The 15,884-nt window shown below is 40.8% G+C and overlaps 1 protein-coding gene across 1 annotated transcript in view; it reads left to right on the forward strand.

The window, feature by feature from the left end:
- Positions 1-15,884, forward strand: part of TRIP11 (thyroid hormone receptor interactor 11) — an 85,091-nt gene that overhangs the window by 46,893 nt on the left and 22,314 nt on the right. The window contains exons 12-16 of the mRNA XM_066344016.1: positions 2,939-3,079; positions 3,673-3,866; positions 7,746-7,909; positions 10,648-10,751; positions 14,524-14,623. Of these exons, the coding sequence (XP_066200113.1) occupies positions 2,939-3,079; positions 3,673-3,866; positions 7,746-7,909; positions 10,648-10,751; positions 14,524-14,623 (703 nt within the window). The remainder of the gene's footprint in view (positions 1-2,938; positions 3,080-3,672; positions 3,867-7,745; positions 7,910-10,647; positions 10,752-14,523; positions 14,624-15,884) is intronic.

Raw genomic sequence — 15,884 nt, forward strand, 5'->3', positions numbered from 1 at the left:
GATCAAACTGGAAAGTTTCAGGAATCAGAAATTACCCTTGCTGTATGATGCTGTATTTAAAAAAAAAAGTGCTGGTTGATCCATTAAGTTGATTTTTTAAAATTTTTAAATTTTTTATTTTTTTTTGTATTTTTCTGAAGTTGGAAATGGGGAGGCAGTCAGACAGACTCCCACATGCACCCAACCGGGATCCGCCCAGCATGCCCACCAGGGGGTGATGCTCTGCCCATCCGGGGCGTTGCTCTGTTGCAACCAGAGCCATTCTAGTGCCTGAGGCTGAACCATAGAGCCATCCTCAGTGCCGGGCCAACTTTGCTCCAATGGAGCCTTGGCTGCTGAAGGGAAAGAGAAAGACAGAGAGGAAGGAGCGGGGGAGGGGTGGAGAAGCAGATGGGCGCTTCTCCTGTGTGTCCTGGCCGGGAATCGAACCTGGTACTCCTGCACACCAGGCCGACGCTCTACCACTGAGCCTACCAGCCAGGGCTCCATTAAATTGATTTTTATGAATCACTTTGTCACAACCCAGTATTTAAAAATGTTAGCCATGAGTCATGCTTCTCACATGGTAGACTCGGTGAATATTCTAATCCTAGCTCTGTCCCTGGTGTGATTTGGAATGTGGTTTGACCTCATTGGTTTGTTCATTCAGTAATAAAATGGAAGGTTGTAGTAGTTATATATATATAAAGAATCAGTAGTTTTGGATGTATTTAAATTTTTGCATGCAGTTGATTTTAATTTTAATAATATATTGAAGATCTTCTAGTACATCATACTATGACAGATTCTGTATAGGGCTTATTGGTAGTACGCATTACTCTGATTTCTATACTCCTATTAGTGGAAGTTTGGCAAAGAAAGGAGATTATTCAGTAAGTGCTTTTTTGAGCATTTACATGCTGCCAGGCACAAGATACAGAATGATCTAACTTTTGTCTATTAAGTTCTCTCAGAGTCTTAGATTAAAGTTTGGGAATGTTGCGTGTAGTTTCCACTTTGGTAAGAAAAGTCTTATATTTTATTTTCCGCTTCTTTGCCCTCTGATTAGGTACATTGATAGTGTTGAGGTGTTCTCCCTCACTGTGACTGTTTAGCTTCTTGTGAGACTGGTCTGTAATTGGTACGAACGGACTCTTAGAGGGCAGAAGCTTTCTTTTGCTCACTAACCAAAATTGAGTGTAGTGTCTTAGGGCTGTCAGATTATAATGGAGGAATGTATAACACAATAAAGTGTACTTTTTATTTTTTGAGAGGCAGAGAGAGAGATACCAATTTGTTGTTCCACTTATTTGTGCTTTCATTGGTTGATTCTTGTCTGTGCCCTGACCAGGGATCAAACCAGCATCCTTTGTGTATCAGGATGACACTCGAATCAACCGAACTACCCAGCCAGGGACTGAAGTGTTCTTTTTTAATACATTTTTTTCCTTTTGTGGTTTTAGCATCTTGTATGATTTAGTTCTGTTTCATTGACATTTCTACATCTAAAGTGTACAACTTTAAGACTCACCTTCCTTTTGGGAAGCTCCGAAAATTAAGTTGTACTTAAGTATTATATTCCTTGGAGGTGATCGGCATCAATTAATTGTTTCTAATACTCTATATAATTGAAGAGAACCTTTATTATATTTTCTGTTATATTTTGAATATAATAACATCTCTAGTTTTAGGGAGAAAGGGATTTTCTCAATAGGAGATTTTCAACTCTTTAGTTTCTCAACCATTGGTTCCTTCTCTGTAATATGAAAAACACTAACTGAAAAACTGGAGTACTTGGGAACTATCACCCTCACTATCTTGGAGGGGATGTTGATATAAAAGGAACAGATAGTTTTATGTGTTGGCTTAGATAATTTATATTGGGGGACATATTATATGTTAAAGAAATGGAAAGTTTACATGAAAATTTTGTGGGCTAGGTGGAAGGGGCACAGATGGAGAAAATGGGGACAAGTAGAGTTGGCTTGGGGCAGTAGGCTCGTGATGCAGCGTGCAGATGATCTTTTATTGAGTTGTACCCTTGAAACCTGTACCCCAATAAATTCAATAAAAATACATTAAATAAAATAATACCTAACTGTAAATATTTCATAAGATATGCATATTTAAACAGGCTATAAATAGCTTGTCACATTTTTGTCCTTTTTAGAATTTCAGCTATCACCTTAATTGCATAGCCCAATTTTTGCAATGGTTATCTTTTTTCTGCTGTTGTTAATATATTGTTCTTGTGCGGAATGCAGTCAGGAATAAATGTTCACAACCATCTAGCAAGATACCGTTACAGACTTGCTTTCATTCACTAAATTGTTGTCAAAATACTTTTAAAATAGACCATGCATGTGGAATGACTTCCCTGGCTCTTCTCTGTCAGCATCCTGACACTTTCTCCCATAATTGTGAATGCGATGAATGGGGACACGCATGCGCGCACATAGACACACCTTTTTGAGGGATTTGGTATTTGTGAACACTTGATTAGGGGCGAGTTGAAGGGATTGTGTCTTTTGAGTTCTTCTTAAATATTTTCAATAAACTTCAAGAATTGTGTTAGATTATTAGAAAAGTTACAAAGAGAGTATAGAGTTTCCCATATACCGCATACCCAGTGTCCCTTATTTTTAGCACCTTATATTACTGTGGTATACTTGTAACAGCTAATGACCCAATACTGATACATTAATGTTAACTAAAGTTCATACTGAGTTTCCTTACCTGTTTACCTAATGTTCTGATCCAGGATGCCGTCCAGGATCTCATGGTGTATTGAGTTGTCATGAGTCCTTAGGCTCCTTTAGACTCTGACAGTTTCTCACGCTTTCCTCTTTTCATAATCTTGGCACCTATATTTGGCACATAATCTTGGCAACTATATTTTAAAATTAATTAATGAAGAAATGTGTTTCTATTTAAAGCTAAAGCTATTTCTTTCCTAAAGGACGAGACTGGGGAGTTAAATCAGCTTTTAAATACAGTCAGGTCGATGCAGGAGAAGACAGTTACGTTCCAGCAGGAGAGGGATCAGGTCCTGCTGGTGCTGAAGCAGAAACAGATGGAGAACGCTGCCGTCCACAATGAGGTAGGCTCTCCCTCTGAGCAGGTCGGGAGCCGAGCCTGAGCTCACCGACTAGGAGGTAAAAAGCTGGAGAGATGATCATTTAAAATGAATTTCTCTCAGAGGTGGTTTTTCCTTAGGCTTCCTTTAATGTGCCGTGGTAGACTTGGGATCTAACAGAATGTGTTTTATTTCATTTTTCAAAAGTGGAAGTGATGTCTTAATTATTTCATACACATGAAACTATATCTTGATTTTTTAAAAATAAGTGAAAACCATGGCGTATCTTGGATATAAGAAAAAGTTCCCACAGCTAAAATATGTAAAAACTGAGATTTACTGCAAAAGTGGTGTGTGACAAAAAGCCTCGTCCTCTGGATGATCCCCTTGTCCGCTGTAGCCACAGGCATGAGTCTTACAAAGTAGACCTTCTAAATGAGTGTCCAGGGTTGTTTCAGGAGACTTTTTCCCAAGCATAAATACATCTTGCATTGTGAGAAATTAGTATACAATTAATACACTATACTTCAGTAATGGGAAGAATTTGATAACAATTAATGGCTTGGGGGGACTGGAAGGAACATTTTATAGACGAAAAATAAATGTCCTCTGTCTAGGTTCAACTTTTACGAGACAAAGAATTACGCCTAAATCAGGAGCTAGAGAGATTGCGTACCCATCTTTTAGAAACGGAAGATTCTTATACCCGGGAAGCTTTGGCTGCAGAAGACAGAGAGGCTAAACTGAGAAAGAAAGTCACAGCCTTGGAGGAAAAGCTACTGTCATCCTCCAGTGCAATGGAAAATGCAAGGTAACACTCCTTTTTTTTTTTTTTTTTTTTTTAACAGAGACAGAGAGAGAGATAGACAGGGGCAGAGAGATGAGAAGTATCAATCATCAGTTTTTTCTTTGTGACACCTTAGTTGTTCATTGATTGCTTTCTCATATGTGCCTTGACCATGGGCCTTCAGCAGACCGAGTAACCCCTTGCTCGATCCAGCGACCTCGGAGTCTCGAACCTGGGTCCTTCCTCATCCCAGTCCGACGCTCTATCTACTGTGCCACCGCCTGGTCAGGCGATAACACTCCCTTTTTAAAGTACTAATTGATCACTTCTTGAGTATAAGACTCAATAAGCATTCTTCATATTGTACCTCATTTTAAGCTCACAAAATGTATTAACTGTGGCCCTGGCCGGTTGGCTCAGTGGTAGAGCGTCGGCCTGGCGTGCAGAAGTCCCGGGTTCGATTCCTGGCCAGGGCACATAGGAGAAGCGCCCATCTGCTTCTCCACCCATCCCCCTCTCCTTCCTCTCTGTCTCTCTCTTCCCCTCCCGCAGCCCAGGCTCCATTGGAGCAAAGATGGCCCAGGCGCTGGGGATGGCTCCGTGGCCTCTGCCTCAGGCGCTAGAATGGCTCTGGACGTGACAGAGCGACACCCCGATGGGCAGAGCATCACCTCCTGGTGGGCGTGCCGGGTGGATCCTGGTTGGGCGCGTGCGGGTGTCTGTCTAACTGTCTCCCCGTTTCCAGCTTCAGAATAGTACAAAAAAAAAAAAGAAAGAAAAAAAGAAAAAAATGTATTAACTGTTTTACAGGTGAAGAAACTTAAAGCAGTTCAGTAACCTTCCTGAGGTCAGGCACACAGAGTGTGAGGGTGTTTCATGCTCAGGTCTAACTTAACAGATCTGGCATTTAAAGTGAGGTTTCTCTAAATCAACCATTAACCCTAGATAATTAATTGCTTCTCTTCATTTTAGGAGTTTAGACTTAAATCCCAATTGATTTCATTAGCTTTTCAGACTCCCCCAGAACTAATTCAGTTAAATCTGTGTGATTTTATTTTTTAATCAAGTGAGCTGAGGTTGAACAAGGCTTGGCTCTAAGAGGGGAGAGTAAGGGAAGTGGCAAGGTGAAGACCTAGGTCAGTGTGCGGTCACTCTTGGTTTATTAGAATTTTGAGTAAATACGTCCCTACTTTTATACATTTACATTTTATTTCTCTCACTAGGATGTCTTCTTATTACAAAACATTTTATTTTTCACTTTGGGAAAACCACATAAACCAAAGTAACATAAAGCCACAGTCCCACCCGTCCAGAAGTAATCTTTTTGTGTGTGTGTGCCTTTATATGCTTCTACATATTTGTGTATATATTATATATTTTTTAAAGCGAATTAAGGTCATATATTCATACTGTTTTGTAACCTGCTTCTGTTACTTAATATGAATATCAGTACACGTTAAGCCATATGTTTCTGCAATATTATTTTATGGTGAAATAGTGTACCATTACTTGGATTGCCATAATTTCTTTCATCCAGTCACTTGTTATTGTACCTGTAGAGTTTTCAACTTTAAAACTTTTGAAATGTACTGCTAAATAATCTTACAGAAAAATCATGTCTATTTTTATTTCCATTAGTGATATGCATATCTTCTTATTTACATTTCTACCATGTGTGATGCTGAAGAAGAAATAAGGAGATAGTCGATATAGCTGTTTGTAAAGAGGTTAGGGGCCAGTAGGGACAATACTTCTGAGGTGAACTCCTCCCTCAATTGGTAGGATATATTATTACACCTTCAGACTCAGGAGAACTTTTTCAAATGAGAATGAGAATATTGGATGATCGTTTGTGTATGTGTTTTACAGTAGCCAAAATGCCGTACATCCTCAGGCAATGAAATTGATCATTTCTTTCCATTTTAAGGCCCTTATTTTCTCTAATTAAAACAGTCTAGTCTGCCCCCTTTCACTTACCCTTCATAATAGTTGCCGGAATCACTTTCATTAAGTAGAGGTGTGATCTTATAACTCCTTTTCTCACAACCAGGGTGGTAACAACTTGGTTCCAGGCTGTCTCTCACCTTGGCCTTACTTCACACCAGCATTCCCATCCAGCCAAACTGGATTAGGCAGTTCTTCAGATACAGCTACTAGTTTTTCTTTTCTTTTCTTTTCTTTTCTTTCTTTCTTTCTTTCTTTCTTTCTTTCTTTCTTTCTTTCTTTCTTTCTTTCTTTTTTTGTGTGGCAGAGACAGAGAGAGTCAGAGAGAGGGACAGATAGGGACAGACAGGAAGGGAGAGAGATGAGAAACATCAATTCCTCATTGTGGCTCCTTAGTTGTTCATTGATTGCTTTCTCATATGTGCCTTGACCAGGGGGCTCCAGCTGAGCGAGTGACCCCTTGCTCAAGCCACCGCCTTAGGCTCAAGCTGGTGAGCCTTGCTCAAACCATATGAGCCCGTGCTCAAGCTGGCAACCTCGGGGTCTCGAACTGGGCCCTCCACATCCCAGTCCGACGCTCTATCCACTGCACCACTGCCTGGTCAGGCACAACTACTAGTTTTTTATTTCTTCTACTTTTTCATTTCATATTTTCTTCCTGAGAGTGGGTCTGATCCCTAACAGTTTTTTTTGTTAATCCCACCTATTCTTCAAATGGCATTTCCTTCATATAAAATGCTTTATTTAGTACCACACTCCTCAAATCCAAAATCAAACTCTGGTATGATACTTTTTCCTTTGAACCTGCATAATATTTTGAGCCTTTGATAGGGCACTTCTGTTTTAAGTTAGGGGCCAACTCACTCCAATCGAGCCATGGCTGCAAGGGAGAGAGAAGTGTGAGGGGGAGGGATGAAGAAGCAGATGGGTGCTTCTCCTGTGTGCCCTGACTGGGAATCGAACCTTGGACTTCCACATGCTGGGCCAACACTCTACCACTGAGCCAACTGCCCAGGGCCAAATTTAACTGGTTATTAAAAACCCAGGAAAGACTATTGCAATGTTGTGTATGTAATAATTGTATATTAAGGAAGTATATCAATGACATAAGCCTGGTTAGGTGCTATATAATCTCTTAGGGAACTCTGATTTATCTTTTGGGGCAGTGTAGGAGTTGTTTAATGTATGTAGAAAGATGATGGTAAAAGATAATTAACCAGTAATCAGAGCAGTTAATCAGTGGACTAACCTTCACCATGATTTCTTATATTAAAAGCAAGGAGTGTCAGAATTCATTGCTTATTGAGTGGAAGCTGGACAGAATGACTTCCAAGGTCCCTTACAACTACAATTTTTGGATAAATTACATCTTAGAGTTTTAGCCTAGAAACATGAAAATTGCAGGATATTTGTGTGTTTTTCTTATGGTGACATTTCTTGTTTAGCCCAATGCTGTCTTTAAACCGACTGCCAGTCAGAGTCACTTTCAAGGAAAGGATAGTTGGTTTAACAAAAACAGAGAACAAAGGTCAGAGGCACTCCAAGTCTCTTTGTAATCTGCCTTGAATTTAATGCAATAAAATGTGGGGAAGATCAAATGTATGGAGACAGAATGTGGAATGATGGTGGCTGGGGCGAGGGGAGGTACTGTTTAATGGGCGTGGTGTTTTGACTGGGGAAGATGAAAAGAGTTCTGGAGATGGATGGTGATGGTTGTGCAGAAGGTGAATGCACTTAGTGCCACAGAACTCGACGCTTAACAATGATTGGAGTGCTTAGTATTATGTATACTTTACTGCAATAAAAAAAAAAGTAGGGAAGTGACTTCATCTTTTAAAAGTTATCTAAATACTGTGAAATCTAATTTGCATTTAATCCAGTAAATTATAGAGAAGATGTTTCATCTTGTTAAAAATACCTAAACAGAAGCAGTTTGACTTTTATTCTTTTTGTTTAAAGCCATCAAGCCAATTTGCAGGTGGAATCATTGCAGGAACAATTGAATGTAGTCTCCAGTCAAAGGGATGAAAGTACCCTGCAGCTTTCTATGGCTCGGGAACAAGTAAAGCAGTACGCGCTGTCCCTCTCCAACCTGCAGATGGTGCTAGAGCATTTCCAACAAGGTAAGTGGGCCGGCTGGTCTCAGTGAGGGAAACTCTGCCCAGTCCCTGGGAGTTCCGGCTTATTTCAGCGCTGCTTTAGATGAGGCGTGGGGGTATGGATGTCTTTGAAAGGTTACCCACCCCTAGCAGGGAAGAGAAATAGCCACCAACACGTTAATTTAGACTGCTTTTACAATTAAGACAAGAGAACATAAACTAAATAAAGTAATTATTAAAAATTTGTTTTAGTATCATATGACCAGTTAAAGTCGGGGAATGAAAAGAGTGATATAGAAAGGGTGATCGTGGGGTGAAGAGGGGGAGACAAAGGAAGAGAGAGGCACGTGTAGAAAAGACGGTTAGGTTTTGAGGTATCAGTTGGCGGTTGAACCCACTTCCAATAGTTAATTATCAGTAACTGCTGTCCTTTGAAATGTTCATGAACCTATTCTTAGCTCTTCATCTACATTTTGAAGTAACTGTTTTCTAGTTCAGGTGGGAAACAAGTTTAGGGGAGACAGCAACCAGAGCAGTTTCACCCTGATAGCCAAATGTGCTTTCTCACATCTACCCCTCAGATTTACCCCCTTTAGATCACCCATCCATTTGTTTATTCATACATTCATAATTATTGGCAACGGATTAACTGCTTGTAGGGGCAAGTGGGTGATTCAGGATATGCAGCTAAAGCAGCAGCAGGAGTTAGCTTTGTGTCTAAGTGAGACTGGAGATCTGTCCGTACGTAGACCTTCAGGGTTAGACTGGGAGTCTGTCCGTACGTAGACCTTCAGGGTGAGACTGGGAGTCTGTCCGTACGTAGACCTTCAGGGTGAGACTGGGAGTCTGTCCGTACGTAGACCTTCAGGGTTAGACTGGGAGTCTGTCCGTACGTAGACCTTCAGGGTTAGACTGGGAGTCTGTCCGTACGTAGACCTTCAGGGTTAGACTGGGAGTCTGTCCGTACGTAGACCTTCAGGGTTAGACTGGGAGTCTGTCCGTACGTAGACCTTCAGGGTTAGACTGGGAGTCTGTCCGTACGTAGACCTTCAGGGTGAGACTGGGAGTCTGTCTGTACGTAGACCTTCAGGGTTAGACTGGGAGTCTGTCCGTACGTAGACCTTCAGGGTGAGACTGGGAGTCTGTCCGTACGTAGACCTTCAGGGTTAGACTGGGAGTCTGTCCGTACGTAGACCTTCAGGGTGAGACTGGGAGTCTGTCCGTACGTAGACCTTCAGGGTTAGACTGGGAGTCTGTCCGTAAGGAGACCTTCAGGGTGAGACTGGGAGTCTGTCCGTACGTAGACCTTCAGGGTTAGACTGGGAGTCTGTCCGTAAGGAGACCTTCAGGGTTAGACTGGGAGTCTGTCCGTACGTAGACCTTCAGGGTGAGACTGGGAGTCTGTCCGTACGTAGACCTTCAGGGTTAGACTGGGAGTCTGTCCGTAAGGAGACCTTCAGGGTGAGACTGGGAGTCTGTCCGTACGTAGACCTTCAGGGTGAGACTGGGAGTCTGTCCGTACGTAGACCTTCAGGGTGAGACTGGGAGTCTGTCCGTACGTAGACCTTCAGGGTTAGACTGGGAGTCTGTCCGTAAGGAGACCTTCAGGGTTAGACTGGGAGTCTGTCCGTACGTAGACCTTCAGGGTTAGACTGGGAGTCTGTCCGTAAGGAGACCTTCAGGGTGAGACTGGGAGTCTGTCCGTACGTAGACCTTCAGGGTTAGACTGGGAGTCTGTCCGTACGTAGACCTTCAGGGTGAGACTGGGAGTCTGTCCGTACGTAGACCTTCAGGGTTAGACTGGGAGTCTGTCCGTAAGGAGACCTTCAGGGTTAGACTGGGAGTCTGTCCGTACGTAGACCTTCAGGGTGAGACTGGGAGTCTGTCCGTACGTAGACCTTCAGGGTTAGACTGGGAGTCTGTCCGTAAGGAGACCTTCAGGGTTAGACTGGGAGTCTGTCCGTACGTAGACCTTCAGGGTTAGACTGGGAGTCTGTCCGTAAGGAGACCTTCAGGGTTAGACTGGGAGTCTGTCCGTACGTAGACCTTCAGGGTTAGACTGGGAGTCTGTCCGTAAGGAGACCTTCAGGGTGAGACTGGGAGTCTGTCCGTACGTAGACCTTCAGGGTGAGACTGGGAGTCTGTCCGTACGTAGACCTTCAGGGTGAGACTGGGAGTCTGTCCGTACGTAGACCTTCAGGGTGAGACTGGGAGTCTGTCCGTAAGGAGACCTTCAGGGTTAGACTGGGAGTCTGTCCGTACGTAGACTGGGAGTCTGTCCGTAAGGAGACCTTCAGGGTTAGACTGGGAGTCTGTCCGTAAGGAGACCTTCAGGGTGAGACTGGGAGTCTGTCCGTACGTAGACCTTCAGGGTGAGACTGGGAGTCTGTCCGTACGTAGACCTTCAGGGTTGCTCAGGTGGTTGAAATCATGACTTTATGAGATTTCTCTAGATCTACTCTGTGTGGTTAGAGTGAGCCTGAGCACAGAAGCGTAGGGTCCTGAGGCCGTAGGGAAGACTTTGCCACAGAGGAAATACTTGAGTGGAGCTCTAGAGGGAGAGGAGTTTACAAGATGGGCAGGTGGAGAGCTCCAGGCCGCGGAAGCTGACCTTACCTTAACCCCTGGTGATGCCGCCACTGCGGCGTGGGTAACTGTTGAGACATATGGACTGTCTTGGTTGAGTTATTAAAATTTCGAGTGGTTTAAATTTTTAATTTCATCACACAATTGCAAAATACTATAACTGTTTTCCTCTTCAGAGGAAAAAGCTATGTATTCCGCTGAACTGGAAAAGCACAAACAGCTGGTCACTGAATGGAAGAAAAAGGCAGAAAATCTGGAAGAAAAACTGATATCATTACAGGTGGGTTGAAGTAATTTCCCATGTAAATATTATTATTTCTGAAGCAATTGTGGAATCTTCACCTTGGAAATAATCTCCTCAATAGTTAAGTTAGTAAATAGTGTTTGAGTGGCTAGCCCACCTGTACCCATTCTGTGGCATAAGACTGGACAACTATGAAGTTTCCCCCATGGGACTTACACTTTAGAACTGACACAGCAAATGAGATAGTAGGTAGGACAGTGTAAGTTTTTTTGGCACAGATAGGTATTTTAGAAATCACTGAAGAAAAAAATTAATCTACAATTTTAACTTTATCATTTTCTCTTTTCTACAAAATATACTGGGTACTTTATTTCACATGGATTAAAATAATGTATATTAGCCTGTTTAATCTTATTTTGCAGCATAATTCTTTAAAATATTTTTCTTTTTATATGTTATGCTAAATTATATATGATATAAATAAAGTGAACCCTAGTGAAGGCATATAGTACCTAAGTGACTTGCTTTTAGATTTATGATAAACTTTTTAAAGTTGTAAGTAGACTGTGGTGGAAAAGATCATTTGTTTACCTGTCATTAGTAGCAAATATGCTGTTAGGCACATTAATATTCCCAAAAGTAAAGCCATATTTCCTGTAGAGTTTTGAAATTATTAAATATTGAGTAGTTGCAAAATAATAGATATGTCTAAAATATAAGAATAGCAATACATCAAACACCCACATTATTGACCACCCAGTATAAGAAATAGCATTTTTTTTTCTTTTTCTTTTTTTTAGTAATTGAGAGGTAGGTGAGAGGGAGGCAGAGACAGGCTCCTGCATGCACCCTGACCGAGACCCACCCGACAAGCCCCCTATAGGGCAGTGCTCTACCCATCTGGGGCCACTGCTCCATTGCTCAGCAACCATGCTATTTCAGCACTTGAGGTGAGGCTGTGGAACCATCCTCAGTGCCTCGGGCCAGATTGCTTGAACTATTTGAGCTGTGGCTGTGAGAAGGGAGGGGAAAGAGAGAGAGCACGTGAGAGAGAGAGGGGAAGAGAGGGGTGGAGAAGCAGATGGGCACTTCTGTGTGCCCTGACCAGGAATCGAATCCGGGACTTCCACATGCTGGGCTGATACTCTACCACTGAGCCAACCGCCCAGGCCCAGAATGTTGTTTCTTGAGGTTTCTATGCACCCTCCTCATCTCATCCCCTTCTTACCATCACCTGTTCCACCTGTTCCAGAATTTCATGTCTGTCACCCCCTTGATATTTTTTGTGTTTTAATCACATAGATGTATATCTTCAAACACTGTACTGTTTGGTTTTGCATATTTTTGAACTCTGTAAATGGGATTTTGAACTATATATGCATTGGATAATTTTTCTTAGTCTTGTTTCTTTGCTTAGAATTAATTTCTTGAGTTTCAATGTGTTTTATGAATAGATGACTCATTTTTACTGCTCTATTCATTACATGAATATACAATTTATTTACCCATTTTATTGAGAAAGGCATTTTTATTTTTTGCTATTCAAACTGCTGATGAACCCCTTCTTTGTCTCCTGGTACACATGTAGAGGAGTTTCAGGTGTGTGATTGCGATTGCTGAGTCGGGATGTATGAGCAATTTCAACTTTATTAGGTGATGGCAAATTGTTTTCTAAAGCAGTTGTGCTAATTTACTCCTACCAGTGGTGCATAAGAGTTCTTGTTCCTACATCTTATAATGCAGCACTAGGCATTATAAGAATATTTTTAACTTTTTGCCAGTGTGATAGGGGAGCACTATCTTCTTATGGTTTTAGTTTGCATTTTTCTGATTACTAATGAGGTCACATTTTTTTATGTTTATTGACCATTTATGGTTACTTTCTGGTCAGCTCATCAGTACATTTAAAAAGGTATTTTATCCAACACTGTTAGTTGTTTCCATTGAGTCCAGAGTATCTAGTCTGTTGTCATTGGAGTAGAAGTCTGATCTTTTATAATTAGGCTTTATTTTTTTTTTAATTTAAAATGTAACATATATTTAGAAAAAGAATAAAATAAATCAGAAGAAACTAAAAAGGGAATTAATGAAGATTAAAGCTGAATTGATGAACTAAAAACCAAATAACAATAGTAGAAAAAATAACAAAATCTAAGTGTTAATTTTTGAAAAAGTCTTAGTGTAGTTTTAAGCTTTATTAATTTTTTATATATAAATGACATGAGGTTAAAAAATAGCATTCAAAAATTTAAACTTCCTTTACATTAAATTTAGTTTTGTGAATTTTGAATATTAAATTTTTTATGTATGAGCATATATATGTATACATATAAATGTATACACATGCACATTGATATATATGATATAGTTGGATACACACCTATGAGATTTGTTACACAAAATTGGCAGTATGATTGTGGGGCCTGGCTAAGCAGTTATAGGCCTGGAAGTCAGAATGGGAAAATCACAAAATAGGCAGGCTGAAACCCACAGGCATGGGCCAGAGCTGTTGTCCATAGGTGGTCAGGAAGGAACATCACCAGCAGGTTGGGCAGGGGCCAAAAGTTGCTGTCCACGGAAGGAATTCTTCTCTTTTCTGGGGGAAGCCTCAGGCCTGCTTTCAAGGACTTTCGATGGACAGTCAGGCCCACCTTGATTATCCAGGATAATGTGCTTTCTTAAATTAAACTGATTAGAGGCTCTGCTTGTATTTATAAAGTACCTTCACAGCAACAACTAAATTATGTTTGATTGAATAACAGGATATAGTCTACACAAGATTACACTTCAAAAAAGGTATCATATTCTGATTCAAGATGGTAAAACTTGACTGAAATCTACATGAATGAATACTCTAGAATAGCCAAGAAAATTGTGCGAAGGAACAACAGTGGGGAAGGACTTGCTTACTAATTATCAGAATAGGCCCTGGCTGTATTAAAGAAGGGATGCTCAGCTGGGAGTGGTACTGGAAATCTGGGGTTATCTTTGGATATTACAGTGACTGCGGGGATCTTCTGACATTTGGTGGTTGGAGCCAAGAATGCTAAAATCAGTCCCACTGAGAAACATTATTTTAAAGATGTGGATATTCTTAAAAATAAATTTTTTAAAGAAAATATAGAAAACTACCTGTATATAGTCCAGGGCCTTGGATTAGCCAAACCAACACTAAAACTCAAAAAGTTGTAAAAACAAAGTAGAACATGTTTGTATACAGTTTGCACACTTTTACATGGCAGAAGAGATGAAGTCAATAGACAAGTGGCAGACCTGGCAAGTAGTATTTGTAGCATGGATGACAAAAGTCTTACCTACTATACAAGGTGCTCTTACAGACTGACCAGAGAAAGACAGCTCCATAGAAAAATGGGCAAGGTATGCAAAGAGGTTTTCACAGAGGAGTACATCTAGCTGTCCTGCAAGCGTGAAAAGATCGCAAGTTCACGAGTAGTTAGGGAAATAAAAAATAATAATGAAACATCACTTTATACCCAGCATGCTTACAAAAATTAAAAAGAACATTTGTTGCTATCTTTCTTGACATATTTTATCTGCTTTTTAAACTTTTATTCTCTATTATCACCTTTTTTTTACTTTGTCATCATGTTATCTTTTGTAGTAGCCTCTTTTTCCAATTCCTCTGAAAAGACAGTATTGTGTTGTGAAGTATGATTTCTATCTTTGACTCTGTACCCAAGGTCATCAGCTGAAGCAGAAAGGGTCGATTGACTCTAAAATGTCTTCTAGACCCATAGTTTGTGACGTAGTTTCACATGCTGCTTTTTAATGAACTTTTCTTCCTCAGGAGCGTTTGGATGAAGCTAATGCTGCTTTGGATTCAGCATCAAGACTCACTGAACAATTAGACATAAAGGAAGAACAAATTGAACAACTGAAAAAACAAAGTAGGTTTTTTTTCTTTCTACATCACTGCTGTGGCATCAAATGCAGTCTTTCCCCCGTGCATTGGTACAGTTGAGTGAGCACGTCTTCCATTGGTGGGTGACTTCCCTTTCCAGCTCCCATCACCAGTTTACTTCCGTCTGAATATGATCCTAGTGAAACCAGAGTCATAAATTGGCCCTGGCTCTCCAGTAGTTTTCCTTGATATTGAGGCAGTCCACTTGTGTTGGCTGTCACCCTGTGATCATCAAGGGGATTGATAGGACTGACTTGATCTTTTATGTTTACAATTTCTCCCTAATCAGTCTATGTTCATCCTACCTGAAGCCATTCTGTGTGTTCGAGTGCAATATTGTCAGATAAAAGTAACTTTTTATGTAATGAATGTCTGGACATAGCTAGCTTTTTATGATTATAGATGATGCTTTACCTAAAGGCTACTCATGTGTTTTTTGATGCTTGTAAGATTTCTCAAGAGCCCTGTCAATTCCCTAAGTTGAGACCTGTGTTTAGGATCATCAGTTGGGTCTCAGATAAGCAGATGGTTCATGAATGCTTTGTTGAATCTAACATGTGACAAAAATGGCAGGTTCTCATTTAATTTAACTCTGGTCTCCCCTCCTCTCACTTAAAAAAACATACCATCTAAAATAAATTAGAAATAGGCAAAAATAGAAGGAGAAGGCAGAGCAGAGATACTCTCAGACAGTAGAAACAGTGACTTGGACGCTAAGGAGGCAAGCAGACAAGCACTCTGCAATGTGGACACCAAAGGGCAAGCCAAGGAAGTTGCTCCTGTCCAGCACAAGATAGGCGAGAGGACGTTTTAGAAATGCAAAAAATACTAAGGTAGATCATGTGAGGTAGTTTTCCTCAAGATTACTTGATTCTGAAGCAAATTGCTGGCCAACAGAAAGTCCTGTTTACTTTGTGAGACTTGGCTGCTCTGGGAATTCTAAATCTCTTAGAGGGCCTGGAAATAGGCAGCAAAGAAACAGTGACATACTGAGTACCCTGGACATTTAATAGCACATTTACTGTATACTTTAGTCTTATTTGCTCTTTACAAGCAACTCTTAAGTAGGTGGCATTAGTTCCATTTTATAAGTTAAAGACACTGAAATTTGAGCTCTGATCTTGACCCTTGACCAAAGTTCACGTCCTTTCCACGTTTCTGTATTTCTTCCTGACAGGAAATTGGCTCTTTGTAGTCCACTTATATTTGTTCTGAGTTTCTCCGTCGTCTCTGAGGAAGGACAGTGC

The sequence above is a fragment of the Saccopteryx leptura genome, chromosome 6, assembly GCF_036850995.1.
Source record: "Saccopteryx leptura isolate mSacLep1 chromosome 6, mSacLep1_pri_phased_curated, whole genome shotgun sequence".
Classification (NCBI taxonomy): Eukaryota; Metazoa; Chordata; class Mammalia; order Chiroptera; family Emballonuridae; genus Saccopteryx; species Saccopteryx leptura.